The sequence below is a fragment of the Gymnogyps californianus genome, chromosome 2 (genome assembly GCF_018139145.2).
Source record: "Gymnogyps californianus isolate 813 chromosome 2, ASM1813914v2, whole genome shotgun sequence".
Classification (NCBI taxonomy): Eukaryota; Metazoa; Chordata; class Aves; order Accipitriformes; family Cathartidae; genus Gymnogyps; species Gymnogyps californianus.
The window spans coordinates 167,076,534-167,104,168 of NC_059472.1; the positions used below are offsets into that span (position 1 = coordinate 167,076,534).

At 46.4% G+C, this 27,635-nt stretch overlaps 1 protein-coding gene across 1 annotated transcript; it reads right to left on the reverse strand.

The window, feature by feature from the left end:
- KIF9 (kinesin family member 9) lies at positions 1-27,382 on the reverse strand. The gene is made up of 22 exons (XM_050891292.1): positions 27,356-27,382; positions 25,867-26,011; positions 24,654-24,754; positions 23,875-24,040; positions 23,633-23,739; positions 22,601-22,825; positions 20,665-20,748; positions 20,451-20,543; positions 19,609-19,756; positions 18,092-18,156; positions 16,903-16,980; positions 15,472-15,540; positions 14,920-15,024; positions 13,441-13,496; positions 11,910-12,000; positions 10,681-10,811; positions 9,142-9,324; positions 7,111-7,319; positions 5,342-5,521; positions 3,504-3,619; positions 1,054-1,158; positions 1-410 (listed from the first exon to the last, which is right to left on the reverse strand). The coding sequence occupies exons 3-22, from the start codon at positions 24,747-24,749 to the stop codon at positions 303-305; spliced, it is 2,415 nt and encodes an 804-aa protein (XP_050747249.1). The 5' UTR covers positions 24,750-24,754; positions 25,867-26,011; positions 27,356-27,382; the 3' UTR covers positions 1-302.
- Between the last annotated feature and the right edge of the window lie 253 nt (positions 27,383-27,635).

Genomic DNA, 27,635 nt, shown 5'->3' on the forward strand with positions numbered 1-27,635 from the left:
GCAGGAGCAGCCCTGGGTTGTCCACAACACACCTCTCTGTCGTGACGCTGCATGTTCCAGAGACGCTCAGAAAAACAAGCGTTGCTATTTGAACTCCCTGGCTTGCTTCCCGTCTAAACAGCGGGTTTGATTACCAATAACTGTCAGTCTAGCTGCACAAAAGTTGGGTGTTTTAGTTTGGGTTTTTTTTTTTTCCCCTACTGTTTATTTTTGATAAATCTATTGTGGACATGAACGCGAGGCACTTCCTGAGGTGACGTTGCTTGTATTGAATGCCAGGTTCCAGGCTGAGCCCGAATCGGCTACATGACGTGCAGAAACGACAGGGGTTTGTTCTTCCCAGCAGCTGTGATGAGCCCGGGTTTCTTGTGCATTTGCTTGAGGGATGACATGGTTCTGGTGTACGTGTGCTGGCAACGGAAAACAAAAAAGGATCATTAACGCGAGGTCAGTTTTCAAAGCAGAATTCTCACCTGTAAAAGTTTTATTCCTGGGGAAAAAAAAAAACCCAATAACCTTCCCAACCGGTGCTGGAAAAAGCTGCCCAAATAAGCCCCACCACACCAGCATTGCTCTACCGGTGGCGGATCCCAGCGGGCTCAAAGGAGGGCACAAGAAGCCCTGAGAAATTCTCCTCCTGAGTACTGAAGAGCTGGTTTTGAGATGTTTTCCTTAAAAATGCTTACTGATGTAGTCGTGCAGCCCTGTTACTCATAAACACCCGATCTTTTTGAAGTCCTGCTAAGCTCAGGGCCTCGGTAGTGTCTGATGGTGAGCCCTTGCCAGGAAGGAACTAGAAGTGAGAAGCGCTGAGATAGACTGTTTTTTAGCAGAAGACCAGCACGGAATGGGGCCTTTACATCAGCCAGAGACAAAGAATGTTTCAAAGAACTTAGTTGTGCTACAGAACCAAACCACCATCTTTCAAAAGGCTACAGGCAAAACGGCATCTGTTCCGGAAGAGTCCTACACCCCACCTGGCAGCGAGGCGCAGAATCGCTCCCCCAATGCGCATCGGCAGGGGTACGTGGAATTGGGCCCAGGTGAGATTACCTTTTGATCAGTCTTCATTTTCGCCTTGTAGAACGAGACCGAAGCTGGGCAGGCTGGCAGCGTTGTCTCCTGCATCCGCTCAAACCTGTCCTGCTCGTCTTCCTCCTGTCGGCAGAAAGACAGACCCCACTCCAGGTAAAAAAAACACACATCAGGAGACATAGACGTCAACCGATCCCGTTTGCCGCATTGAACGCTGATTCAACAATCTCTCCGAAGCCTCAGAAGTGAGAGGTGCCCCCTTCCCACGCCTTAGGGGAGCAGATTTGGGCAGGACTTCGGGCAAAATCCATCTGCAAGTGTAAAGCCCCAAAGGGAGTTCCCTCAGCTGCCTTCTCACGGCCATGCTCTGCCTATAAGTACCCACAGGACGGTCTCCCTTCCACTGCAAGATAATCTCACAGCGTGAAGGAAGGCTGAGCTTCAGCGTGGTCCCCCCTGAGCCCTGCTAGCTGATATCCACGCCCACGCTTCTCCAGGGAACCGTCTGGAAGGCGTGAGCGCACTGAAGAGGAACGTGGGTTGAATGAAGTCCAATTTTTTAAGATGCCAGCTTGTATATAACGTTTTCATGCCAGATTTGAGGATAGCTCTAGCAGATTCTTAGGTCACCTTCTGTGGCGGTTCACGAGTAGCCTGGAGAAGGTGACGGTGAAATTCTGGTGTGATAAAAGGCAGGTGGCCAAACCGAATCGAGCCAAGAGTAAAATGCACACCCTGGAGAAACGGGTCGGAACAGTAAAGGAAGAGCCAGTCTGGAAAAGGGAAAATGATTCTAAGTAGGAAACAAACCTCCAGAGAGAAATGAGGTGGTTGCCTCCCAGACCAGTATGGGCCTCAGCACAGCCAGTGACACTGACTGGGAAGCTGCAGCGAACTGCCCAGTAAGAGGAACAAGAGGAGAAGCCAGCACTGAGCAACGTTACCAGGGACGCTGTTTATCCTCCGCCTGAAGATTTCTGCCTGTAACATCAACAACTTGACACAGCTGCAAAGCATTGCTACAAGGCATGCTTCATTCATCTTTGGGGTTCTAATTGATGTGATGACAAGAAATCCAGGGCTGGAAACCATTAAGGGAGTTTCTATGAATACATTGAGTAACTTGGGTTAGTAAAAATGACTAGTGATGGATTTCCTTTTTTCCCCAAAGAGTGGCATCCTGGACCCGTGCAGTCAGTCAGGGTTTTCCTGTTGACTTCATTAGGCTCTATCCAAAGGGGTTTGGATTGGGTTTTTGTTTTTTTTTACTCTTTCCTATACAGATCTGCATCTGTATCTGAAATCTTCCACAGTCTGGTAGATCACAACATTCTGTTCAAAAGTAAACTCGCTACATTTTGGTTTTTTTTCCTCACATCATGTTTGTTACTCATACCCTCAAGGGAACTAATTCAGTAGGATGGGAAGAACCTGTCTCTGATCAGCTTTAAAACTTCACATGCCTTTCTAGAAGGGAGGAAAGAAAATGCTTCACTGAGACTTACAGTCAAAATAATCAGACACCTAGAGACAAAGTTCCTTTTCTGTTTTCCTTCTAAAGAGCTAAAGCCATCCTAGCCCCCACTACACGTTGGCTAGAAATGGGGCTGTGCATTTAGGAAAGGGGTCACACAGCTCACACCCTGCAGTTCCCAAACACCTGCAGATGCCCCCTGCTCCTGGTGGGGACAAGGTTCTGGGAGAGATGGACCTAGGCCCTGTCCCCACCAGCTGCTCTCTACGATCTGCAGAGGTTAAACAGCAATAACGGAGGTGCGTTACACCTACAAACAAAGGGCTGATTCCCCCTCACAGCCAGGGTGGGATCTCTCCTCGCCGTGCATCGCTTCCTCACCAGACCAAGTGGAAGCACTGCCACCACGTTCCTATCAAACGGCGTGAAGGTTTTGAATCTGACATTTAACAGCAGAGGACAAAACCTGGAATGACTTCAGAGGAGAATAATGCAAAGAAGAAGTCTGGTAAACAAGAAGCTTAAGAGAAATGTGCTTTGTCAGGAATGACAAAAGACCCCGGGTACCCCAAAGCGGTGGTTTCTAAACAGGGGGCTGGCTAAGTACCAGTTGCCACAACACGAAACACAATAGTTTAGCTGTGAACGTTACAGATCATACAGACCGGGAACAAGCCTCCCAACTACCCCTCGCACCTCTGGGCAGTTTGCCCGATTACTGATAGTCAGCAGATGACTGGGTACTTCAATCACTGTCCTATTTTAGCCTCTTAATGGTAAAGCTAATGCGAAAGCAAGATGTATCTCCAGATAGTTGCTCCCTGCATCATAGCAGATAGCATTTCAACGCCAGCCGCTCTGCTTAGAGAAAGGGGCAGAGCTGCCATGCCCTCCTCCTCCTCCTCCTCCTCCTCCCACGGGCTTAGTTGTGCCCTCGTTACCATGCCACGTGTGGCTATCAAGGAGAATAAGCAGAGCTGCCAGGACGACTCACCAGGCACATGACTCTGTTTATGGGAATCATTCCAGGTCTGATGTTGCCACCGGGCTTCAGAGCTTCCTGCACATCCTTGGGGATAAGGAAGGACTCGCTGTACCAGATCTCAAACTCTGCAAAGCAAAGCAGGGGGCAATAAACAGGGCTGTAACGACCAAAGAGACAAAGGTGGATTGCTCCTGGCTCCCTGCCCGTGGATCAGACGGGACCTCAGTGCTCTTGAACTCTCAGACGGGACCTCAGAGCTCCACGCTCTTGAGTTTCCAACTATTAGAAAAGTTAGTTAAAAAGGACAGGCCACTGTTAGCTGGCATCGGCTGCGCTGAGGCAGGCTGCTGCCCGTCCTTGCTGCCTAGGAGGTGGCTGGGAGGTGGTGGCCGGCCCTGGGGACAGTCCCCTGGGCTTGTGCAGCCCGAGAGGTGGCTGGCCGCGAGATGGCACTGCTCCTGCATCCCGGAGACAGGGAGCCATCCAGCTTGGAGCTAGCCATTTGGAGTGGTCAGCACATTTGGGGGGTCAGATTTCAATTCCAAATGCTAAAGAAGCACAGCCGCTTTCCATCCCATAATAGCCAGTGATAACACACAGCAGGTGCTGCGATGCATAGCAGGAATTATGTCCTTATTAATACTGGGCATTTCCCAGACACCGGCTGCAAAGTGGCTGTGCTCTGCTCCATTCCTCTGGCACGATTCCCCGTGGAGTGGGAGAGCCCGCAGCCCCCGAAGAAGGCTGTGCCGCCCAGGAGGGACCCCAGGAACGGAGCCGCTTTCGGTTGTGGGAGTCATGAAGGATAAGCAAGGTTAAATGAGAGCCCTGCTCGTGCTAGGCACTGTGGACATGATGCAACACCACTGACTTTTTACCCTGCTTTTAGCTCTGAGCTGACCTCTTCGCTCTGGGATGACACAGCTATGGAATGAGTCCATGCCCGTATGTTTAAACAAACAGCAAACATCTGGAGCACCCAAAAAATGCCAAACCCAGATCCAAGGCAAACCAGTGGCAAAGTTTCTGCACAATTATGATTTGGCCCTGTCTATCTCCTGGAACAAGGCATGCATTTCTTTCAGCGTGGGATGCACTGACAGATACAAGTTGTGCTCTGGCAAGTTGATAGAAAATAAAGTGTTGCCATGTGCACAGCATCCAAATGTTGGGGACTCTGGCATTCGTACACCTACTGTCTTCCCTCATACAGGACAAATCCGGGGATACAGCAGGACCGCAATCCCGTTACCACAGACTCAAACCGAGCGGCCTGCAGCGGAGCACACCACGAATTTGCAGGGATCACCGTGAGCAGAGGTGTGACTCATCACCACGAGGGTGGTGCTCGTGCAGAACACGCTCAAATGACCAAGTTCTGCTTCCTGCCCAGGCGCCCATGCTGCAACACTGGAACCTGAATCTCACAGGGATACAGAGGAGACATCTGTAGCCCGGAGCCAAAGCCCTTGCCCAGTGCAGTTCCTTAGCCACCATCTCTATTAAATGAAATCAAGGGTGAGAACCAGGGCCATCAGTGGGAGCGTTATTGTCAGCTTCACTGTGAAAAGCTCTTACCCGCAGCATTGCATCTAGTGGCGTGACCAAGGAGCGGTATGGCATTATCTGTGAGAGAGAATCTGCAGCAGTTCAGTGTAATGTCAAAAAAAAACCCCACCCAGTCATCAATAAAAAACAAGTCTGGAAGGCGACAAGAAAAATGACAACAGAGGACGACGGACTTGGCTTATAGGCAACGTGTCTGTGACATGCTTCAGCACTGAGCTGCTGTCAGGCACCCCGGCTAAACTGGAGGCTGTTCAGAAACTGCCCTGGCAAGGCAGTACCTGAGATGAGTTTGTTCCGGCACTGGTCCACCAGATGCTGGCAGTACTGGATTTCTGCCTTCAGGTCCTGCAGTTCAGCATAACCAGACCTGTACTCTTCCTTCAGGTCTTTCAGCTTCATGATGAGTAAAAACTCCTCCTCATCAATTATGATCTGTCCTTTCTCATCAACATACTCTCCTGGAGGGTAAGAAAAGGAAACGAAGGTTTCTCATGAGGGTGGAGAGGGACAAAGAACAGTCATTATACTTCGAACCACACGGTAGTTACCCAGTTATACTGAGGTTAACCACACAATCGACATTTCCTTAGACATGCTTTCCACAAATACAGCGTTGGAGTGGTGTGGGGCAGAAATCACTGCTGAACTCCTGAACCCACTCAGACATCAACCCTCCCCGAAGTGGGACATGTGCAGATGAAGAGGAGAGACCGGGCTCCGCAGAAAGACACCCACATGACAGCCTGCTGGAGGGTTTCACTTAGGGCTTTTATGGCTCCTACTGAAATCTCCCTGGGCAGGCATGGTAAGGGTTTTAGAGACAAAGGGCTGGTCAGCCCTTTGGGGACAGTTAAGCCAGTGCTACTTCCCTAGGACAAACATCTCTCGTTCTCGGTTTCCCTCAAATCAGTTTATTCCTGTGGTTTCCAGCATCCACAATAAACCACCAGTTAGTAGATGTCACCATAAAGAGCAAAGGCCCAAAAGAAGAATTGAGTCCATGAAAAGACAGACCCTCACTTCGATATGGATTCAAGCTGATTCGCTCATCGTTTAGCCAAGAGAGCTTTGCATCTTGCAGGATCAGACCCTACGGGAAAAGGCCCCTTGCAAAGCATGGCCATAAAAGTCTCTCTATAGGAAGAGAAATGGAAACCAGTAGAGCAGCATTCACTCTGGGTCTGACTCTCTGGCCCTCATTCACTAGTCAGGGCCTGCTTGCTGGTGACCATTCTCTTTCTCTCTCAGTCCCTCTTATTTCCCACTTAATTGCCTGGCAATAGTTAAGGCTGTAGTTTCACAGAACTGAGTTGTTTTGCTGTCCTCGCTGCATGCAAGGAACACCACTGCTACTTCCGCGCCATCACACGCAGAGCACTCTAGACCACGCTGCTATTAAAGCCATTTGTTTCAGATTTCTCTCCTTGCCCAGAGGCGTTTCTTCTCCGCTCCTCTGCAGAACGCAGCAGCACCGACTCTCGGGAGCCCTGCTGCAGGGAGCATGAAACGTGACACACTTCCTAGTCTCATCCAGGCATATTCCACCTAACAAACATCTTGCCGCAGCAAAGAAGGCGCTTACCTCATTTCTTCCTCTAGTACCTTGCAGTTTGGGATTTTGACTTTCATAAACCAGACCCTAATCTAGATGAAATCAAGCTGTAGGAGATGCGGTACATCTCCACCAGAGTAAGGGCAAGCCTGCTACCCGTGATTTCTGCACTGTACTGACCTGCATTTGTCAGCAGTACGCTGCCTAATCCGTCAAAGCGGGGGGTGAGGAATCAACCTGACTGCAGCTCACCTCACTAACGTAAAGCCTGAGTAGCATGACTCAAGGAGGCCGAAGTGTGGAGGACTCAGGTGGAGGAATCGGGTGGCAAACCACAAGGCCAGCTGCAGAGCTAGGGCGTAAAGCCCAGCCTGCCCCGCTGCCCTGGCAAGCAGCAGCGGTGGCCTAGTGGTCTCACCACCAGAACTGCTTTGAAACCAGCGGCTCCCCTCTTCTGTCCGATTCTCGCTGGCCAGTCTCCACACAGCGTCTTACCCTGCTGCCACCGCTCCTGCTTCTGAGCCTCCAGAGCCTTTTTGATGCCCTCCATCTCACGCTTGATGAAGTTGATCCTCTGAGCTACCGTACTGCTTCTCTTCTTCCTGGCAAGGAGAATGCTTTTGTTCTCTTTAAAGATCCGGCTGATCTCACTTCCACACTCCTCCTTAAACTGCTCAAATGCCACTGGCTTGGATGGAGGGGAGCTGCAACAGAATTCAAAGACAACACACGCAGACATGGGGAGGTCAGTTTGTTCTGCCCTGCAGCATGACACAGTTCATGGGAGTGGCCGTAGCTGAGGTTTGCGGATGGTATTTCAATGGGCCCTTTGAGGATCTCGCTGTGCTAGCTGCACCCTGGTACCGTCTCTGTGCCAACCTTCATACCCACTTTCCCCCAGTACTACTCCCAGAAGAGTGAGTTATTTACATAGAAACCACATTCCTCGGGAGATGCCTCAGAATTGAGTCTTCCCTGGAAAGTGGACCTTTAACGGTCTGAATTTTCAGCAAAATAATGAATACCGTTTCTCCCTATTGTTAAACAGAAACGCCTTTGCTCTTTCCTCGCGGGATTCCCAGCACAGACCAGCCACCTCTGCCAACCAAACCCCATAGCTGCGTGCGTTGGCCGGCTCTACGATGCTGCCACCCGTGGCTTTTAAGTCTTGCCTATTTAGAAAGACTGAATTCAAAGCGGCATGTGTCAATCCTGACTTTTCTATGAAACGGGCTTTGATGCAAACGTGCCCCCATGAACACCAGCTCTTACTTCAACACAAACCACACTGGGCAAAAGGAGAGTCCCTCAGGAGAACGTCACACTCCCATGGATGCTGCTCCGTGCCGCGTAAGGTTGTTCTTGGTGAGCAGGCTGGATCGGGGGTAGCAGAAGGTAGCTAGAAGTCTCCACATTCCTCGGTCCAGACTGGTCAAAGCACAACTCTGACTACTGCCTTCCCCTGATTGACCTCTTAAGGGCATTTTTCAAACTCCTCAAAGGCTGCGTGAGACTGCTTTCCGTGCCAAACTGCTGGCAAAGCGCTGTAAACAACAGCCACTGGGCAGACTGCCACAGCTACGGCTTTGACAGCCAGCTACCGAGCTACTTTAAGCACTTTGGGTTGTGCCTCATGCAGCTGCAGCAGCAGCCTTCCCTGCCAGCCACAGGACTTTTAGAAGAATACTAAAACGCACGCAGAGGGCACGGAGGAACATGATAACATGTTAAGGTGCTTCAGGAGTAAATTCTCCTGGGATGGCTTCACTGCGATGCTCTCCCTGGGCGGCAGGAACAAGCAAGGACTGGTCATCTACGGCACTGGCAATGGAGGTGCTCACAATACTTCGGAGCTGCGTCACTTGTAGCTGGAGAGCTCTCAGCAAGAAAAGATGGCTGGTGATGGGAAAAGTGGTGTCCAGACTGGTTTGCGTGGGGTCCTGGCTGAGCTGCTGTGAGTTGAACAGCCTCATGCTGTTGAGCACATCCTCCTGGAAAAAGTCCTTCATCTCGGTACCCTTAGCATTTTTTACCCCATCAACTCCATCCAGAATGAACTGCAATTCAGTGCTGCCCTCCCATGCTAAATTCTTTGTCGTGGTGCAAGCAGGCGAGTGGCACAGTGCTGCATTTTTGGCCATTCTCCACTCTTCTGTCTTGATACAGCACCTCCTGCCATGATCTTGTGCAGAGCCCTGGACATGAGGTCTCTCTGCGCCTTTACTACTAACCAAAGGGTGAAGAGTGCTGCGATTTTCAGAGACTTCACACGTAATAGAGCAACTGGCTGGGGCAGAGCTCAAAGCAGATGGAGATGACAACCACCACCAACGTACTTTGGTACACAGGGTGTCCATGCAACCACTGCTGTCCTACAATGTGTTTCTGCATCCAAGCAATGAAGATCTCTGAATCTCTCCTCTTTACTTCGAAGCAGGTAGTTGTACTAGGGGAACACAATGCAATCGCTCCGATGTAAACCACCCTCTGGCAAAGGGGATATACTCCCTGACAGGGAAAGCTTACCTGGGCCGCTGGGAATCCTCCACGGGAGCTGGCTTTGAGAGCTCTGCATCAATATTTGCTGTATCCTGGTTCCTTGCTCCCTCTTTCACATCCAGATCCTTGGTGGAAATTATTATCTGACTTTTTGATGGTAAAAAAACATCCAGATCTCTCCCAGAAAGAGAGCTCCCGATTCCTTCCTTCCTGACAGGGGGAAAAAGATGAACCAGATTAATTAATTTCTTCATAATAGGAAACTGGAACCAAAACATGCTGCAGGTGCTAGCTTTGCTGATTCAAAAACTAGCAGTCTGACGTAGCTTCTAGCAAAGTTTGCAGTGAAATGTCTACTGACAAGGAACAGAATCAGCCTTGTTCTCACAAATCCTTACTTCACAGAGTAGAGGGACTGCCTTGTGTAGCAAATACTACAGAATACAGCCCAGGCTGGACTAGGTCTCTTGAGAAGGATCACGAGGACAACAGTCCCACCCTGGCTGGATTGAGGCACACCTGCAGACAGGATAACCCTCTTTACCTTCAGAGGAACCTATAGACCGAATCCCCTAGGATTTGATCTAACCCCACATCTAAATCAAGCCCAGCTCTCTGTTCTTCTCCCTCAGCTCAGCTCCACAAACAACACCAGCCTTGGCCGCAGGGGATAGTGTGACTTCAAAGAGATACAGAAAAGTGCTTGCCAAATCTCCTTCCATCTCCCTAAAAAACAGAACTGCACAGAGGAGTCCCCTGTGTCATGTGGATACTAAAGCCTTGGTGGTTCCGCTCCTCTCTAACACAAAGACTTTGGGGAAATATCAGGGAGGAACCAAGCAGATGCTCTCTCTCGGCCACAGAAGTAGTTGTAGAAACTGCCAATGCAGGGATCTCACTTCTATAAATCGAAGGATCTTTCTCTGCTCAGTACTGATTGCTGGTTCCCCCTTCCCTCTCAAAATCTCTTCTCTTTATCTGCTCCTCTGTCCGCTGTCCCTTCCTCCCTTTCCACTTAGCAGATCTCCTTCTACCTAACACTTTAAAGAAAAACTGCAGGTTTAACACATCTTCTGACACCGTCACAGGACTGTTCCCCTGCCTGCATATTCAACTCTGCCTCTCTCGTCACAGGCTAACTCTGTCTGTGCTGGCTGACTGCAAGCTCTTCGGCTCAAAGCCTGTCCACCCGCTGTGTCCACAGCTCACACCCTGTGCAGCGCTCTGTGGTCTTGCTTCATCCGTAACAGACACACGGACGAACCGTTTGCAGTAAATCTTCCCCATAATAGAGGTCTGCCCTACCACAGGCTGTGCCTGCCGGCCACACGCATTCCCCTAACGTCCTCCTGACGGTGTGGGTGGTGGCCATAAGGACACCACAAACCCTTCCAGCACTATGCCGGAATGTCATCCTTGAGGAAACACAAAACTTCCAGACACCCGGTTAAGCCAGCTTCGTCTCTGCCTTCCTCCGTGGGCTGCCCATCACACCTTGACCAGATCCAGTCACTGCGATGACACATTATCGGAGAAAAGGGAGAGCTGTCTGGCTGCTAAACTCACTTGGGCTGCTCAGTGCTTTTCCTGGATTTCTTCTTCCTACCACGTCTGGATGAAAAAGGAGCAGTTCTAGTCCCAAAAGCCCGTCCATCCTCTTCCCGCACCAAATGGCCATCCACATCAATCACACCTGCCTGCAAACAGAAAGAAATAAAACATGGCCCAGGAAGCATTAGATCTGTAGCTGTCTAGACTACAAAAGCTATACAGCCCTTGCCCAGCAGCTATTTCATCCTGTCGTACAATCTCATCTGGAAATCTGTATGCACTACCAAGTATTTCAGGGAAAAACATCTATAAGAATGAAGTGAAAACTAAAATAGGGCCAAAATTATCCTCAAATTCATACGCCGAATGTTTCAGCCACTTAGGGGGAGAATAACTTGGGCCTAGTGTCACAGACATAAAAGCACCCTCAGAAGTCTTCATTTAGTGAAGATGTGTAAGAACTACGTTTCTTATACTATTTCTCACATTGCCTCAGCCATAGAACAGAGGGGCCATTAAGCACTAAAATCTACCTAAATCAGGTTTCAGTTTTGTTTTCCACTTCTTTCAATGAAGACTCGAACAGGCCTGTTAGAGACTATGTGCTTCTCTGTTATACAAATACTTTGCCTTTTCCCTTGTGCCTTTCTTCCAAAAAAATCAAAGCATCTTCAGTTAAGCCACAGGACAAGTATGTGACTCTGCATAACAGACAATCGTTATTTTATCCGCTTTACTGCGTAAAACCAAGGCAAGGAAATAACCACTTCAGAGAGAAAATATTTCACAGATGGAAATAAGTAATGAAAAATTATAAGAGAGATATATATATAAATTATAAGATAGAGTCCACATCTGGATTTATGGTTTACATATGATACATTTACTTTGCTCCAGAAATTATAAGGATTAAAAGAGGGATCTCAGCAGAGGCAGGTGATCTGACCCTGCCTTCTACAACTGACTGACAGACAGGTCACCTTCTAGTTTATATTTTCTTCATTCCCATTTAATAAATTATTCCATTCAGATACTGGGTCTAATCCTCTGCTGATACGAATGCCGCTTCGTTAACTGGTGCACCTCTGCTCTGTGCACGTTTTTTGACGCACTCATCCCGCTAACATTTCTGAGCTTCAGATTTCAGTGGGGAAAAGTTGAGAACTTGAGGCAATTCACGTTTCAGCAGCAAAGGAGCCAATTCTGAGATGGATTCTGGGCCAGGCTCAAGCACCAGGCATTACCTTATGAACCGCAGCAACAGCAGCAAAGTCGTTTTTGTCTATCAGAGCATACTTGCTTCGTAGTCTGGCCTCCACTTCATGCTCCTGTTGACTAGGAGAGAAAACAGCCCATTACCATTGTGTTCGATGAGGACTATTTCATGTGTCAAAACCTGTAATATCTGCCAATATCAAATTTCCAAAGAGAGCCATCTTTTACCTGTGATCTCATTCCCAAACACCCCACCTTGCTCCTTCTATTCTTCCCCATAACTGTTGTAACCTTTTTCCATTCTCCTCTTCCTTTCTTTTTCTGTGATGTCCCTTTAGGCCTCTTAGATATGGAAGCTTTTTGAGGGCTGTTTTGATACTTAGCATAACCTTTTAATGGTCCAGATCAAATAATATTACCTCTGTTCAGTTCCATCACCTTACTTTAACCTAGTGATTTTCAAACTGAGTGATATTTTCACTGAAAGGGAACAGGTAAAGCATTGTCAGTACACTTAAATACACTACACAAGACTGAAAATCATTAGAGAATCTGCAAGTTAAAAGACTAAAGCCCACTGTTTCAGAACAATAAAAGGAGTTCCAAGTTAAAAAAAAAAAATAATCAGGCAAAATTTTACCATGAAACCCATTTTGGTCTTGGGTCCCAGCAAAGCCTGACTGCCCAGCCTGACGATGTACCACAGACACTTGTGTCCGCACAAGCTTCTCGAGGGCAGGCAGATTTTCTGCAGCAATATCCCAATGTCGCTCTTGTGAGTAGCAACCTCTGCTGCCTAGCCAGACCGTTGCTGCAAAGTTTGGTGGGGCGGGGAGTGGGTGGGTTGCCCTAATACCCTTATTCTTCTTTGTTTTCTTCTATTTCATGACATGGAAGCTGCCTGTCCTCATTTTTAGGATTTTTTTCCAGCCTGTCATTCACCTTCCCTCCTTCAGCCTAAAAACCACCTTTCATCATCCACTGGTGACATTTTCAAATAGCCACTTTCACGCTTTCTCCCATCCCACACCACATATCAGAGAGCGTCTCCCTGGAAACAGCCACAGAGCCTTCTTATCACGCTCCTCCAAATTGCTTTATGACCTTCCTTTGCCATGATCTCTAAAAAAAAAAGTAAATCTGATGACTTTTAGATGCTGGTGTGGTGAGACCACTTCATATCATCTCATCCCACAGAGTCTGATTTTTCTTTTGATCTGTTTGCAGACTGCCTTGCACTATGGAGATATGCTCCATGACTAGGGATCCGGCACAGTTTACGCTCAGTGATGGTATATTTGCCAAGCAGACTTTTTAACCAGTGAAGTTTACCATCAAGAGCCCTTGCACGTGACTTAGGAGCAGTGGAAGGTTAGAGGCTATAGTCTTCTTGTGCCAAGGCCAGCAGAATGTGTCCAGAACTGTGTTTTCAGTTACAAGTTATTCCCTGTACTTCATAATGATTTTTCACCGACGTCATGGTAAGTGTGATATCACAGACAAAAGCTTGGTGGAATTTCCAAACCTTACTGTGAAATGCATCAACCTTGGATATCTTACCTTACAATCAGTTTGAACTGCTTAAATACCTCCTGGACTTGCCTGATGTTCACTATCTGAGGAAGAGATGCATACAGTGAAGATACAGGTAAGCGATTCTATGCTGTGGTCAGCTGTACCGATGGAAATATTTCAGATTGTGAGGATTCTGCTTTCCATTTGCTGGGTATCCACACTCAAGGAGAGTTACCTTTATCCTGCGCTTGAGAGTCAGGCTGGAGGTGGATACACTGCTCACTCTGAGGAGATTTTTAGAGAGAGAGGAATCTGATAGACTGTGGTAAATTCCACAGAGCGCACGGCCATCAAGGTAATGAATTATTTACAATAATTTTACAAATGACATAGATGGCATCTACTGACCTGGCGGATTACGATGCTACTTCTCTTTTCACTGCTGCCCAAGACTGCCTGAGTACTTGGAACTGCCAGAGCGCTATCTTTTGTCCTCTTACCCATGATAACAAATCAGTGCAGTCAAGCCATACTACTATCTCTGTTTTGGAGACGATGAGCAGAGGCATGGACAGATAAGTAATGGGCAGTCTGTAGCTGAGCAGGAATCTGTACTCAGCTCTCTCACGGTCCAAAAGACTGGACCAAGCGATGAAATGATCCATTTCTGTTCTCAACCCTCTCTCTAAAAGATTCTTCAGTGCCACTGAAGACATCCTTCCCTGCGTGAAACTCCTTAGTCCTTCTCTACCTCCCCTGCTCCACACCCACCCACATCACATTTTGCAGGCCAGGTAAAACACACCTTCACGTAAGCCCTTATTCCGCTCCACTCCTGCCTGCTGGAGGGAGAAAACAGGGACTTTGAGAGAAGATAACGATTACACGAAATGAGAGGGAGTGTCTCAAGTGTTTCGTTTAAACTAACCAGTTATCTAACTGTTTGGAAAACAGTCTTCCAGCAACTTCTGCACTGTTGTCACAGTGGCTTCTGTTCACAACCAAACAAAACTTGACAGTAACTCTGAGTGTGCATTTATGACGCCCATTTTCTTACATTTTGTTTGCTTTCCTGTTTGCCCCCCCAGGAATATTTGTGCACGCAGGACTTTTGCTGTTTCTTTTCGCAATCATTTTGCAGTCAACAAGTAGTTTCAAGTTGAGAAACGCTGTCCTAATGAACCTGTCTCTAAGAGACTGGACATATTTTGGCAACACACCTTGCAAAGATTTAGTTTGACGTTGGCAGGGCAAAATTTTGACATTAATTCTTTAAAGAATTTCCAAATAAACCAATTCAAAGGGTTTCAGGACTGAGGAAAAGTCTCCTCAAGCTTCCAAAAAAGCAAAAATGGAATGAAAACAAGGAGACAGTCCTTAACGCACAAAAAAATTAAATGACAGTTCTGTAGCGCTTTTGGGCTTAAAGACAGCCTCTTCAGAAGACATTTTCGTTGCTTCTGTCTTGGAGTAAAATGGGATGGAATCAGTATTTAAGTCCTTCTCCACTAGAAAGCTACTTACATCAATTTCATCAATGGCTCCTTTTAGGTATTTGTGGACTTGAGACTTAATCTCTGCTATCTGGATGTCAGTCAGAGGGTCATAAGTCACCAAAGAACGATTTACCTAAGAAAAAAGGTGAACAACTGAGTATCAGCGAATTACAAAAAGCCAAGCAAGCACTGGTCTGGCCAACACCTGACATTGCTCTACTGTGCCCAGGGAAGCCTTATGTTTAATTTCTGATTGCGACTTCTCATCATCTGAGTCGACAGGACACGGGACTTGGGAGCACGCCGAAAGCGATGCATTCCCCTTCACGTTTCAATCAAACAAGAGGAGGGCTTCAAGAGCCTGAAAAAAACCATCTCCAGTGGTTGGGGACTGAAGCTACAACACAGTCTCCCTGCACGGGATCTTCAGAGCTTTGCCTAAACGCCAAAAGACAGTGCTGGAAGCGGAAGGAAGAATACAATCACACTGGACACTGAGTTAACTGATCCTACTGCAAAACAAAGATCGTGACAAAGCCTTAACTAGGTCCCGGCTAAGGCGCTGCAGCCTGTTCCTTACCAAGCTGTCATGCATGGCCAGTTCCTGCTTCAGAAGAATAATCTCCTTCTCCAAAGCCTTCACTGTTCCCTAGCAGGAAAACAAAAGGGTGAGCAAATGCTAGTGGAGAAAAAACTGCTGAAAAGCGGCATTAAACTGGCTGCTAGAGAACGTCACAGCTGCGTACCAGCTCCCCCAGGGTTTGCTGTCAGGTTTGCATCAGTGAAGTGGGGGGTCTGGAAATCACTTTGCCTTTGATTAGCTCCCAACAGGACAGCTTCTGTTGTGTCCTGGGTGTACTGCCTGCAGAGCCAGCCTAAGCCATCAAAAGAAGGGCCACCTGTTTTCTGATTTGATGCTTTCCTGATCTGGTACTGTAGGGGCCATCAGGTTCTGGACTATGAGATACTATCTTGAAAGGAAAGAAGCATGCAGGTGTCCACTCTGACCCTTACCGAGTTCTGACATTAACTGTAATAGAGGAGGGAGTCTCCTGTGGTGTATTGGATTGAATTTCGCCATAACGTGGAATATCTTCAAGCATTCACTATTTAGAATGTGTTTCCAGAAAGGTGTGGGTACACAAATCTCCTTGGGATTCAGTGAGAATTGGATACTGAGCTGCTTTTTAAGTGACCTGTTGAGCATCAAAGCACAATAGCTTCCTTAAGCACTGCTCTTTTGGCTACTCTTTTCCACTCCACACATCTCAACAAAAATGAAAGGGACTGAAGAGGAAAAGAGTTCGTTGCACAGCTTCTTCTGGAAGCTGTTGGAGGAAACTCCCCAGCTGTTTCTCTGCTTGCCAGTGAGATCAGACCATGAAATACAGCACGGCTCTCACACACCACATGTGTTACGGATCAGCTAATTCTAAACTTGTTCTTTGGGCTATCAGTAATTCATAGAGCATTTACTGCTGCCAGCTCTGTTTCAGCTGTGAAATTGCACTCAGGACATCTAAAATACTATGATCATTTTCTTTAAATTATTTCCTTCTTTAAACAAGTTTTGTAGTCGTGGCAAAAATGTTATGTTACCAGCAGCAACGGGGATAATGCTGTGTAAAGCTGCAGGTAGGACTGGAGACGATTTCCCCACATACCAGGGGAGTAGTCCACAACAGCATATCTCTGTTAAGAGGCGAATCTTATCAGAAAACTTAAGGACTCGTATGCATGCAGTTGAAAGAATCACCACGTGTCAGGGAAGACGTGACCATCTGCATGACTGTACCCTCTAGCATGTTCAAGGTAACTGTAATTCAATACCAACGAAAAAAGTTTCATTCTAATCCGTTTTATCATATACCTAAATTTAGCAAGTGTCAGCTTGCCTGATGAGTGGTAATTCATTAAACTACCAAATTTCCCTCTGGTTTTTAAGGTCATTGTCCTAAATATTAATGAACCTGAGAAAATATGCCTTCTTCCGTTCCCTTTCTCTACATACCTCTCGGTCATAGGTCTCATTGAGGACTGGCTCTGTTGTGATCCATTTCATTCTGGTAGCAAAACGAAGAGAAGACAACTGAAAAACATATTTTTTTAAGTAACTGAAAGAGATATTGGCAAGGATATAATTTTCATAATCTGTTACTACTTAATCATATCAGATCCCAGAACACAGAAATACAAAAGCTATTTAACTGCAGGGAGCAGTATAGGATTTCTCATTCCAGGAGCCTAACTTCTAGTGCTCGCTGGCCTCCATGTGATTAGCCGGCTTCAGATGATGTCTTTGTCTTTTCTGTGCTGCATGTGGACAGCTCTTTGCGTACCAGAGCTGTGATCTCAAAAACACCCACTCCCGTTCTCATCCAAATAACACTTACATCCTAAAAACGCCAAATCACACGTCAATGGCCTTCAAGTTTAATCCCTGCAATTGTGGTATCTTGAGAGTAAGCCCCTGCAGCCTGAAAATCCTCCTCTTGAGGCAAAGCATCAGAGCAGCTGCCTCCTCAGTAACATTACCAGTTTCTAGACGCTATCAGAACACAAGGAGGAGATGATAAAAACAACTCTGCCTTGAAGACAACTGCCTGACAGGTGTCTGTGTTTACTTTTTTTTTGCTACTTAAACCTTCCTTGGCAAAGAGCAAAGCGATTCCCTTCTCTGTGTTACAGATGTGGTTAAGTTGATCCAGTTCACACAGTGAGACTTTCACCAATTTCATTATTTCACAGATTAAAAAATACCTTCCTGTTAGGAGGTTACTCCCGATTCCTGAACCAGGAGAAAGCCAGCTCAGCTCCGATGTGAACTGCTGCAATCCCATTGACCTCATTATGTGATGTACCATTCAAACACATTCGTAGAGTTGAACCAACAATAATAATTAACGCTACGCAGTGTGCTTAGGTTTTAGCTGCTTGTGCCTGCTCTATTTCAGGCTCTCGTTCTCCCCCGGGCCAGTTACCACTTGTCTGTTTGCATCACAAAGCAGATTGGCAGAGCAATCTGTTTTCTGAGCCTTTGAGATAAGATGAGCTATCCAATGTTTCGGATGAATTAGGCAGGATGTTTCTCTGGGACTCCTGCCATAGCCCTCCAGAGACTATTCTTTAAACCCAGCTACGGCCAATTGCAACAGTAGCAGGAACAAGACTTTAATTCTGCAGAAATCAGTTCAACTTACAGTCTCTTCCACATGCACAGCTTCCCCACAGATATTTGCCACTAGGACAGTGTTGCAGTTTCCCCCTGGGAAAAATTTTAAAAAGAAAAAAAAAAAAAAGCAAAGAATATAATTTGGGGGGTTTTTGGTGTTTCCTTTTCTGGAATGTATTATATTATGTGCTGACTGAAATAGAGAAAAAGAAGCAACAAAGAACACAGCCAGTTTGTCACCGTCCCTCTGAAGTTCCCATGGGTACAGAAACACAGTGGCACAGAATGACTTAAGAATAAAGGTAAAATGTGTTTGTCATGTGGCAATGATGCAGTAAGAAGATGGGAATACAAACTGTGAAAGCCTGAAATCGGGGAAAACCGGAGCGGAGGATGTTAAAAGCCCTTGGCCTAAATCTAATAGTGGGGAACCTGGCAGGACACAGTCACTGCCTTTCCTAAAAGGAACACAAGATTTGTGCTTGGAATGTGTCGTGGTTTAACCCCAGCCGGCAACTAAGCACTACGCAGCCGCTCGCTCGCTCTCCTCACCCAGTGGGATGGGGGAGAGAATCGAGGAAAAAAAAAACCTCGTGGGTTGAGAGAAAGACAGTTTAATAAGACAGAAAGGAAGGAAAAATAATGCTAATGATGATAATAATAATAATATGACAATACTAAAAGAATTAGAATATAAAAAACAAGTGATGCACAATGCAATTGCTCACCACTTGCTGACCGATGCCCAGTTAGTTCCAGAGCAGCGATCTGCCCCTCCCGCCAACTCCCCCCAGTTTATATACTGGGCATGACGTCATATGGTATGGAATATCCCTTTGGCCAGTTTGGGTCAGCTGTCCTGGCGGTGTCCCCTCCCAGCTTCTTGTGCACCCCCAGCCTTCTTGCTGGCTGGGCATGAGAAGCTGAAAAATCCTTGACTTTGTATAAACACTGCTTAGCTACAACTAAAACCATCAGTGTGTTATCAACATCATTCTCACACTAAACCCAAAACACAGCACTATACCAGCTACTAGGAAGAAAATTAACTCTGTCCTAGCCGAAACCAGAACAAATGCCTCAAACGTCACTCTCATTTCTGATGGCTTTGGTTACTCCACACAAATGTCTACAGCCTGTTTTCAGCTGCTTTCTCCTCCCACGTCTCCAGCCTGCATTCCAAGAGCATAAGCCTTTCCTGCAGATTCACGATGCACCACAGCCTTGGGTTTATCATCTGTAGCCTGACGCTAAAGCAGGAGCATCTGAAAAGGCTTGTAACATGCTGGGGTTTGGGGGTTTTTTTGGTGGTAGTTTTTCAAAGTATTCTAACTAAGGTTTTGTGAATTTCTGCTGGCTTGATGAGCGTGGGCTTTGTACTGTCTCCTGCGCCTGCTGTTTTATTTGATGAGGAAAAACAGACATCCTTTGAACGATGATGAGTTCCATGTGTTTATATGTTATGGCCTTAGGACTTAATATGCTCACTGAAACAATACTGTTTTCTAGGAACTATTTGGGGCGGTTGTAATGCACAGCTCTTACCTAGCGAGTCCTTGAGAACGTGAGTGAGCTTGCTCTGCCGGAAGGGGATGTGGTCCCTCTTAGGATCAGCCAGGGCAATTACGATTTGCTCAAGGAACGACAGAGACTTGTTGATGTACGTGGCTTCTTTCAGAACCTGTCCTTCAGACTGCAAAGAAGATCAAAAGGCAAAGCTTCCACAACACGTGCTTCTGGCTGAACCGCAGAAGCAAGCATATTCCTTACTGAGGGTACAACTCTGCTTGACTGCAAGGGTAAGGATCTAATTCAGACCCAATAAATTCGTGATCCAGAGCTTTCTTCAGTTTGAAAACAAGTTTTCAGAGACCTCAATTTTTCATTACAAATCTACAAGGACCACTGGCTTTCCTTCCCGAAGGGTAAATTACGTATTTGTCACAGGGCTGATGCGATTTCTATTCTGATCAATACAGAATGTCACACGGGACCTGAGGAGCCTTCAGTTGTTGAGCCCTAATGCTCTAAGAAAGTTTCAGCAGTTTGCCTGCTGTGACCAGAAGTGGGGGATTTGCACTGTCACTCCCGGAATGAAGAGGGAAATCCGAGGTTCTTTGAGAAATGGTAGACTCAAATGAACTAACTGAGTCTGGGTTAGGTTGGAAGGCACATGCAGGATGGGAGTCACATACCTGTGGACTTAGAAACGATACACAGCAGCTGCAAACAGCTGAGCACCCTCTGATGTGTTAATGTGGCTTACAATTTGTCACAGGCTCTCCCATTTATCACAGGCTGAATTCTGTTGTGGGGAAAACCCGTAATTTCACCTCCACCGTGTTGATTACTAGACTCTTCACGGAAATATTTCTTCCATTACTTACTCCGGTCTTGCTCAGTCTCTCTGAGCCTGCCAGATCTATTAAGTTGATTTTAGAGGTAATGCATTTGACATCTGAGAAAACTCTGAAACGAGACTGAGGGAGAAAAGAATATAAACTGTACTTAAACAGTAGACAAAACTGAAATACAGTAAAAACCAGACATGTAAAGATCCTCAGCCATTTGAGTCCCTAGAAAAACTGCTGGAGCTCTTACCTCAATGTAAATAGTAAAGATGCAATGGGATCTGGATGAATTTTTATTCAGTGTGTGCTCTGCTATCACTCTGTTGGTCTCGCCCTGCAAATGAAGTCAAAATTGAAGACAGTGTTTCTCAACTTCTGCATTGGTAGAATAAAGGGAAATTAGAAATCCACACAGTTAAATAAACAGTGGTTCAACCCTCACTCTGCAGAGCCTGTAACACCGATCAGTCGGTTAGAGCAGTCAGAGCAGGAGTTCACCGTATTTGCCTCGCTTTCTTACTCAAAGGCCTCTCAGAGCATTTCACGGTGCGGTCGGTAAAGGCCACTGTTTACTGTAATAATGCCTTTTACCGGAGACCACATTATCTGCATTTCCACTTTCAAGGCTCAGCTCACAGAACTGTGGCTTTTTGAGGAACAGTCAGGCAAGCCTTGTTCAGAGGCAATACCCCCCTGGCTGTTTCAGTTTCTTGAAGACTAGAAAACCAAAGAGCTCCCCAGGCTTTAAACATCATAGAAAACTCACACATACATGCTAGCCGCAAATTTGTAATGCCTACTTACAGGAAAAGAAAGCAACATTGAAAATGATGTTGCAACTGCTTGTTAGGAGTGCCAGTCTATCACAGAGCCGTGCTGCCAGGCTGGCGAGGCAGAAAAGGAAACGGAAGGCTCTACAGCGTAGAAATGCACTTGTCAACAGGTTTCACAGCCGACTGCTCTGCCCGGGTCTCAAAGGACAATGACTTTTGAGAGCTGGAAGGTCAGTGACTGGCTCCACACTAGGGAGTGTAAATCCAAGAGCAAGAATGAAGTTGAAGACCTCTAGGTAAATACTATCAACCCGACTCCACAAATAAAGGGTCACAGCGTAGTGGGCAGCCTGCTCAAAGCCTGGAGCTTTCTCTGTGAACCTAGAACCACGGGCAGAACTCATCTAAGGACCTGAACGGATCCCCAAGCATCACTTGCACTTCTTCTGTCAACAGATCTCAAGTGAAGCTGCCTTACCATCATCCTTCTACTCTTTGAAAAGAAAATGGGAGCTCCTACAAATCACAGAGGCTGGCCCAGGACATCACAGTCCCATTATTAAAAAGGCAAGTGAAAGATTTTAAGGACACCAGATGGCTCCTGGTAAGAATACGCTTCCTGCATAGAAAACCAATTATTTATTCATGTTTTCCATGAACTAAAGCACCCACAAGTAAAAGAAAGATGCAGACATAAGTAAGCAAACTCCCTTCACAAATCTAACCCACTGTGTGAACGTCCCTGCTGTAAAATCTGACTAACGGTACCTGTGCCACGACCATCCCAAACTATCTGCCAAAGACGTCACCGGTAAGACTTTTCTTGGAGCATTGACATAGCTGGGACAGGCAGGTGTGTTTTTCAGGAAGAAATTCCAGTGTCGGTCAGCTGGTGGGTCTAAAAGGATCCCAAATATTCTACATTTTGTACTAAGTCACTCACTGACACGCTTATGTGATAACCAGGGTAATGAAAACAAGTCTTTTTGGCTGTCTGGGATCTCGGTCTGCTGAAGGGGCTGGTGAGGTGGCTGGTATTTCAGACAAGCCTTTTGAAATGGAAGCAGATTCTGTGGCTGCCTTCACTGTTTTGGTTCTGCCTGGAATCTCCAATGCTACTGCATTCTGTGGTCTCACCCCAATATATTTCCGTCATCACTTGACTGGCTCTGGCGTACACTAAAAACAGGGTTTCTCCATGGAGATCTTCCAGAATCTCTGTGCCAGGGACATTTTCCTTGCAAGAACATGGGCCACAGAGAGTTACCAGTTCTTCTACCCATAAAAAAGAGAACAAAGAGGGTTGAACCTCCCTGCAGCCATCCTGGCCACCTCCTGCTTTACTGCCTCCTCCCTCAGCTTAAGCCAATAAATGTAAGAGTCAGGTGAAGTGCAATATTTGTTTTTTCTTGCCTCAAAAAGGAGATTTAGAGCATCTTCCTCGTGGCTAACTGAATGTATAGACAAGCCCTTCACATAAACGCCCTGTGGGCAATCCACTACAGCCATCTGCATGTCACTGGTCCCGTTGTGTGTCATGGTGGACAGGAGGTCAAACAAGGTCTCGTTGTAGATTTCCAGGTAGGATATTCGGACAGTGACGAATGGATCAACGGAATGCGCAGTTGCTTTGAAGACCTATACAAAGACAAAGAGTTTGTCAGTGGCGGTGCTAGTTCACAAACAGAATTATTAGCTATTTATGTCTTTCCAGAGAAGCTATTTATAACTTTCTGAGCAGCTGTAAGTGCATCTGCGGGTGCGTAGCTAATTCTGAACTGTGGTTGCCTGAGGGCTGACAGGGCTAAGTCAACAGTTTTAATACAATTTCGTAAAATGATAGTTTTGAAAACAACGCTTTTGAAGGCCTGCGTACGTTTGGGAAGCAGCAAGTACTTTATGTGAGCTAGTAGAATTAAACAGGAACAACCTCTACAAATGACAATAAAGCCTAACTACAGAATTCCTCCCGCCTTGGTTTCAGGTCGTATGCGTTATGTCAGCCCCACACCGCGCGCGTCCGTTGTCTTTGTGGGAGTGGAGAGCGTTCTGCAGTATCACTGCCTAAAGATAAGCAGATCTGCCCCCTCAGAGCAGTGGTAAACTTGTGCCGCTGGGCAGGGACGTGTCTATGCAGCGACAGGACCAATAACTCGGCATGTTTCGAGCCAACACCATCCCAATGCTCTGAAACGTCACCGTTATCAGTGCACAAGGTCACGGTGTAGTAAAACACAGGTACAAAGTAGCTACATTTTACAGGCTCCTTTATTTCTTTAATGATCATCACTTAGATAAAATGAAGAAAAAAAAAAAAGACTGGTGGAGATAAACATAAAACATATTCACCGTGTTAAAAAACACTTTTATGAGTATCAGCAAGAGCTGATACAAGAGATGTCCTTGTTATTTCTTCCAGCCTCTTTTCCCATTCAGATCCAGTACCTGCTGTATAGCTCGGGGTATGATTCCTCGATGCTTGTACTCGGCAGTTGCTCCCGTCATCGTGTAAGTTTTACCCGCCCCCGTTTGCCCATAGCACATTATCGTGCCTAGAAAAGATTCAAAAGCGAAAGAATGAACTGAGGAGGGAACGTCTGCATTTCTCAAATGGAACATCAAAAGGATCTCTCGCTCAGATCAAATCTCCACTTATCGTCAAAATAATAAAAATAGCAACAAATTACCATTATAGCCAATTAAAGCTTCGGACACCAATTTCTTAGCCACAGTCTCATAAGCCAGTTCCTGGGAGGTGTTGTGAAGGACGCCATCCAGTCTAAAGGACCAGTCAGTCTGCCTGTTATTCACAACTCCTTTCTTGGCATCTTTTTTGATGTATATATCTATGCTCTGAAACCCAAAAAGAGATGAAGATCATTTCAATAGCCATGAAGAGTTTCAGCAGATATTGTCTGAAAAAAAACCCCACCCACTGAAGACCTGGAGGTAAGTAGAAAATGGAGCACAAACAATAGTATTGTTTTACTGACCTTGATGGTATTTTCTGGTACTAGATATTCTAAAAAAAGGAAATGTGGCTAAGCTCATCTGTTTCCCTTTCAGTGATTTTGTGTCCCAGGGAAATTATTAATTAAGCAAGAGAAGGTGAAGGGAGGAACTTGCATAAGGGGGGACAGAAACAGACTGTACCACAGGGAGACCTCTTAGGTTGAAATTGTGGTTACCACTGGGAATTCCCCACGGATCAGTCAGAGTCCCAGTCTTTTTGAGGATTTTTCTCTACTGAGTGTATCAGAAGAAGTATGTTTTCCATAGTCACGCTTGCTGGTACAAAACCACGAGCCACTGTCAGCACAGAGGAGAACAGCACGCAGGAACACATGAATCAACATGCACCAAAATGTTATGCATGGCCTTAAGGAACGGAAGAATTCTGCACTTCTGCGGGCAAAACTGAAATCAAATTCCAAACCTTTCACACTTGCAATCTCTTTTTCTCTACCTTGTTGTCTGGCCCAAACTTGATCATATCTTGAGCAAACTCGGCTGTTGGCTTGACTCGCACAAACGTATGGACTCTCTTTTCTACTGCATCCATTCTAACTAGAGAGGAAAAAAAAAAGGAAAAATCAACAATGTTGCATTCCCTAAACTGAAATGTAATGTTATTTGTCACAAAAAGGCAAGCTACAGAGTAGTCAAGTTTAAAAATAAAGCGTTGACAAACGTTCAGCTGCAGTTTCTATTCTTTATTAAAAGCAACTGTGGGCAAACAGTTGCTGAAAATTCTTTCCAGCATTGTCCTGCTCAGAAAACTGAACACGTAAAAAGAGAAGGGTCTAACTGACCATGATTTCCTCTTGTGTATCAGGCACGTTGGTGTTTGACAACACAAGTTTTTCTTCCTCTTAGCCTTGCAAAGCAAAATAATTGCAGGACTAGGAGACGGATTTTCTTTTGCCTAGTGTTTTCTGCATGTGAAGGCACACACAGCCTCCTGTTTGGTAACGTCAGTTCCTCCAGAACTGTGTTTCAAGCTTCTGAGGCTTTGAGTAAGAGGTGTTACAGGTGAAACCAAGCCTGAAGGAGCTCAACAGCACTGCAAAGGGCCGTGCAGCCCGTTGGTATGCCAACATTTCCAGCGCTCTGAGCAGCAATTACCTTGTTTACAGTCTGTATTGAATATGCATTTCTCCTACCTTTGTAACCCCTTCTTTATACCGATACGCAAAAGTATTTTAAAGTTCCTACTGAACAGCTGATCTTAAAGTTTCTGGAAGAAAAAAAGTCATGTGCCTGACAACTCCTGGTGAAATTCTTGTGTTGCTCTTCTGGTCAATGCGAAATCAGTAAGTGGCTGTCAATACCTGGCAAGGGTAGAGGATCTGCTGACTAAAATCCACCGGAGGAGGGCTCGGGGATAGATCCAGCTGCTAAAGCCTCACCTGAGAAACACGCACTGAGTATTTTTTAATCCCTGGAACATGCAGATCCTATGTTTTCTCTCAGCTGTTCCCTACAGACAGCCTGTGCTCAATAGTTGTGTAGTATCTAACGGCAACTTCTAGTTTCAGACTAGATCTTTTGTATTGCTTGTACATTAAGTACTTGTATTCACCTTATCTGCTGTGACTGCTCTAAAAAGAAACGTAGAGATGCGAGCTGAACCAAGACTTCTCTTTATTTAAAACAGAGGTCAGCATTTGAATGACTACCTGGTAAAGGTACCGTGGGCGCCTTGTCCTTTTCCTAGACTACCGCAGCGATGCCAACACAATGCCCGCTGTAGAATCCAAAACGGTGCTAGGTTACCGCGACCATAATCTCTTCAGCATCGGAGACAGTCTTCAAATAAACGATCTGTGAAAAAGCACGGTGATAGAGAAGTGCACAGACATCAGCATAAGGATTGCCTCTAAGCGACACGCACAGAAAGCTGCCAAAATATTTGCCAGCGCTGCGTAAAGAAAGGCAGGAGCAGCACAGGTACAAGCGAAACGGGAACAGACACGGAGTTTTCAAGTTGGTAACCAGCGTGGAAATGCTGCTCATCTGGTTATCGGGATTGTTAGAGACCACAAAACTCTGCTACACAAATACAACCCAGTGTTGGAGGGGTTTGTGCCTTATTTCTTCGGAGCTGCAGCAAGCACAGCAGGAAAAAGGAGCACGGGAAAATTTTAGGCAAAAACTCTAATACGAATCAGAGCGAGACAGAACAAATTCCAAATGAGTGGAATTTTCCTCACTGCAACAATGCCCGTTGCTCGATGTTAGGACAAAAGCAATTACTCCTGTGAGTATTTACTAACATTAGAAGATGGGAAGGAAACAGGGAAACACCTCTCTGGCAGACTCCTAACCAACAGCGTAGAGACCAAAAGCTCTCCAGCTCATTAGCAATACCCCAAGGATCCAATCAATCTGATTAGTAATTGGTTTTTTTTGTCTGCAGTGGAATTTTTATTGAAGAAAACCACGTGTTTATTGGTCAGCTAACCAAAAATGTTTCTGGCTGCTTCACCACGAAATCATCCTCCCCCAGTTCGAACAAGAAACGTTGAAAGGGCAAGAGCGAGACTTGCCGTTACCTTTGCTCATCATTCAGCACCCATAACGTAAACCAAGGAAGCAAAGCAAATCGCAGTTCACAACTCGGGCCGTTGGTTTTGAAGCTCTTTATGACAAGGTGCCAAACCCAAGTTCCTTGGTTCCTCCTCATACAGCAGCTGAAGCCGGCAGGACTCCCCCGTTAGTTAGTCTCAAGATTAACAGACTATTTATGCTCAGAATTAATGGAAACACAGTTATCTCTGCAAGGGAGGCAGATGCCAACGTGCCTACACAAAGATTAGTGCCAAAGGGAAATTTTAGATGGGGATTTGGGGGCTGATTGGCACAGAAACATGTACCCAGAGCAGCGAAGTGCAGTTTTCCGAGAGACCTGAGCTTATCCACCGCGGGTGGACAAACATCCGTGCCAAATCTAAACACTGGAGAGGCAAAGCTGCTTTGCAGGAGGGGAGGGAGGTGACCATGAGGCAGCCCCTAGAATTCAAACTCCAGCAATGCTTTCAGCATGGAATCCACCCAGTTGGACACCAAAAGCCCAGTTCTGCCCCAGCACCCCAGGTCATCTGCACGCCCAGGGCGCAATCCTCAGCTGCCCCAAGGAGAATGGGGGAGACAACAGCCCCAAATTACCTTCTGCCTTCCCAGCTGAGTGCAAACCAACCAGAGAGCGCGGGATGCGAGGCGGCTGGTGACACGGGTGCACCGATAACGGGGGCCTAGGAGAGATGACAGAAGAGGTGGAATGAGGGCACGAGGATAGCCGGGATAACAGGGAATAGAGGGAGTGCCGTGGACAGCCATGGCCACATCCCCGCTTGCTGGGGACATGGGCAAAGGAGGGTGATCTGAGAGGGGGCTGGGGTGGAGGGGGGCTGCGGGGACAGGGAAAGGATCATCCATGTTTTAGCAG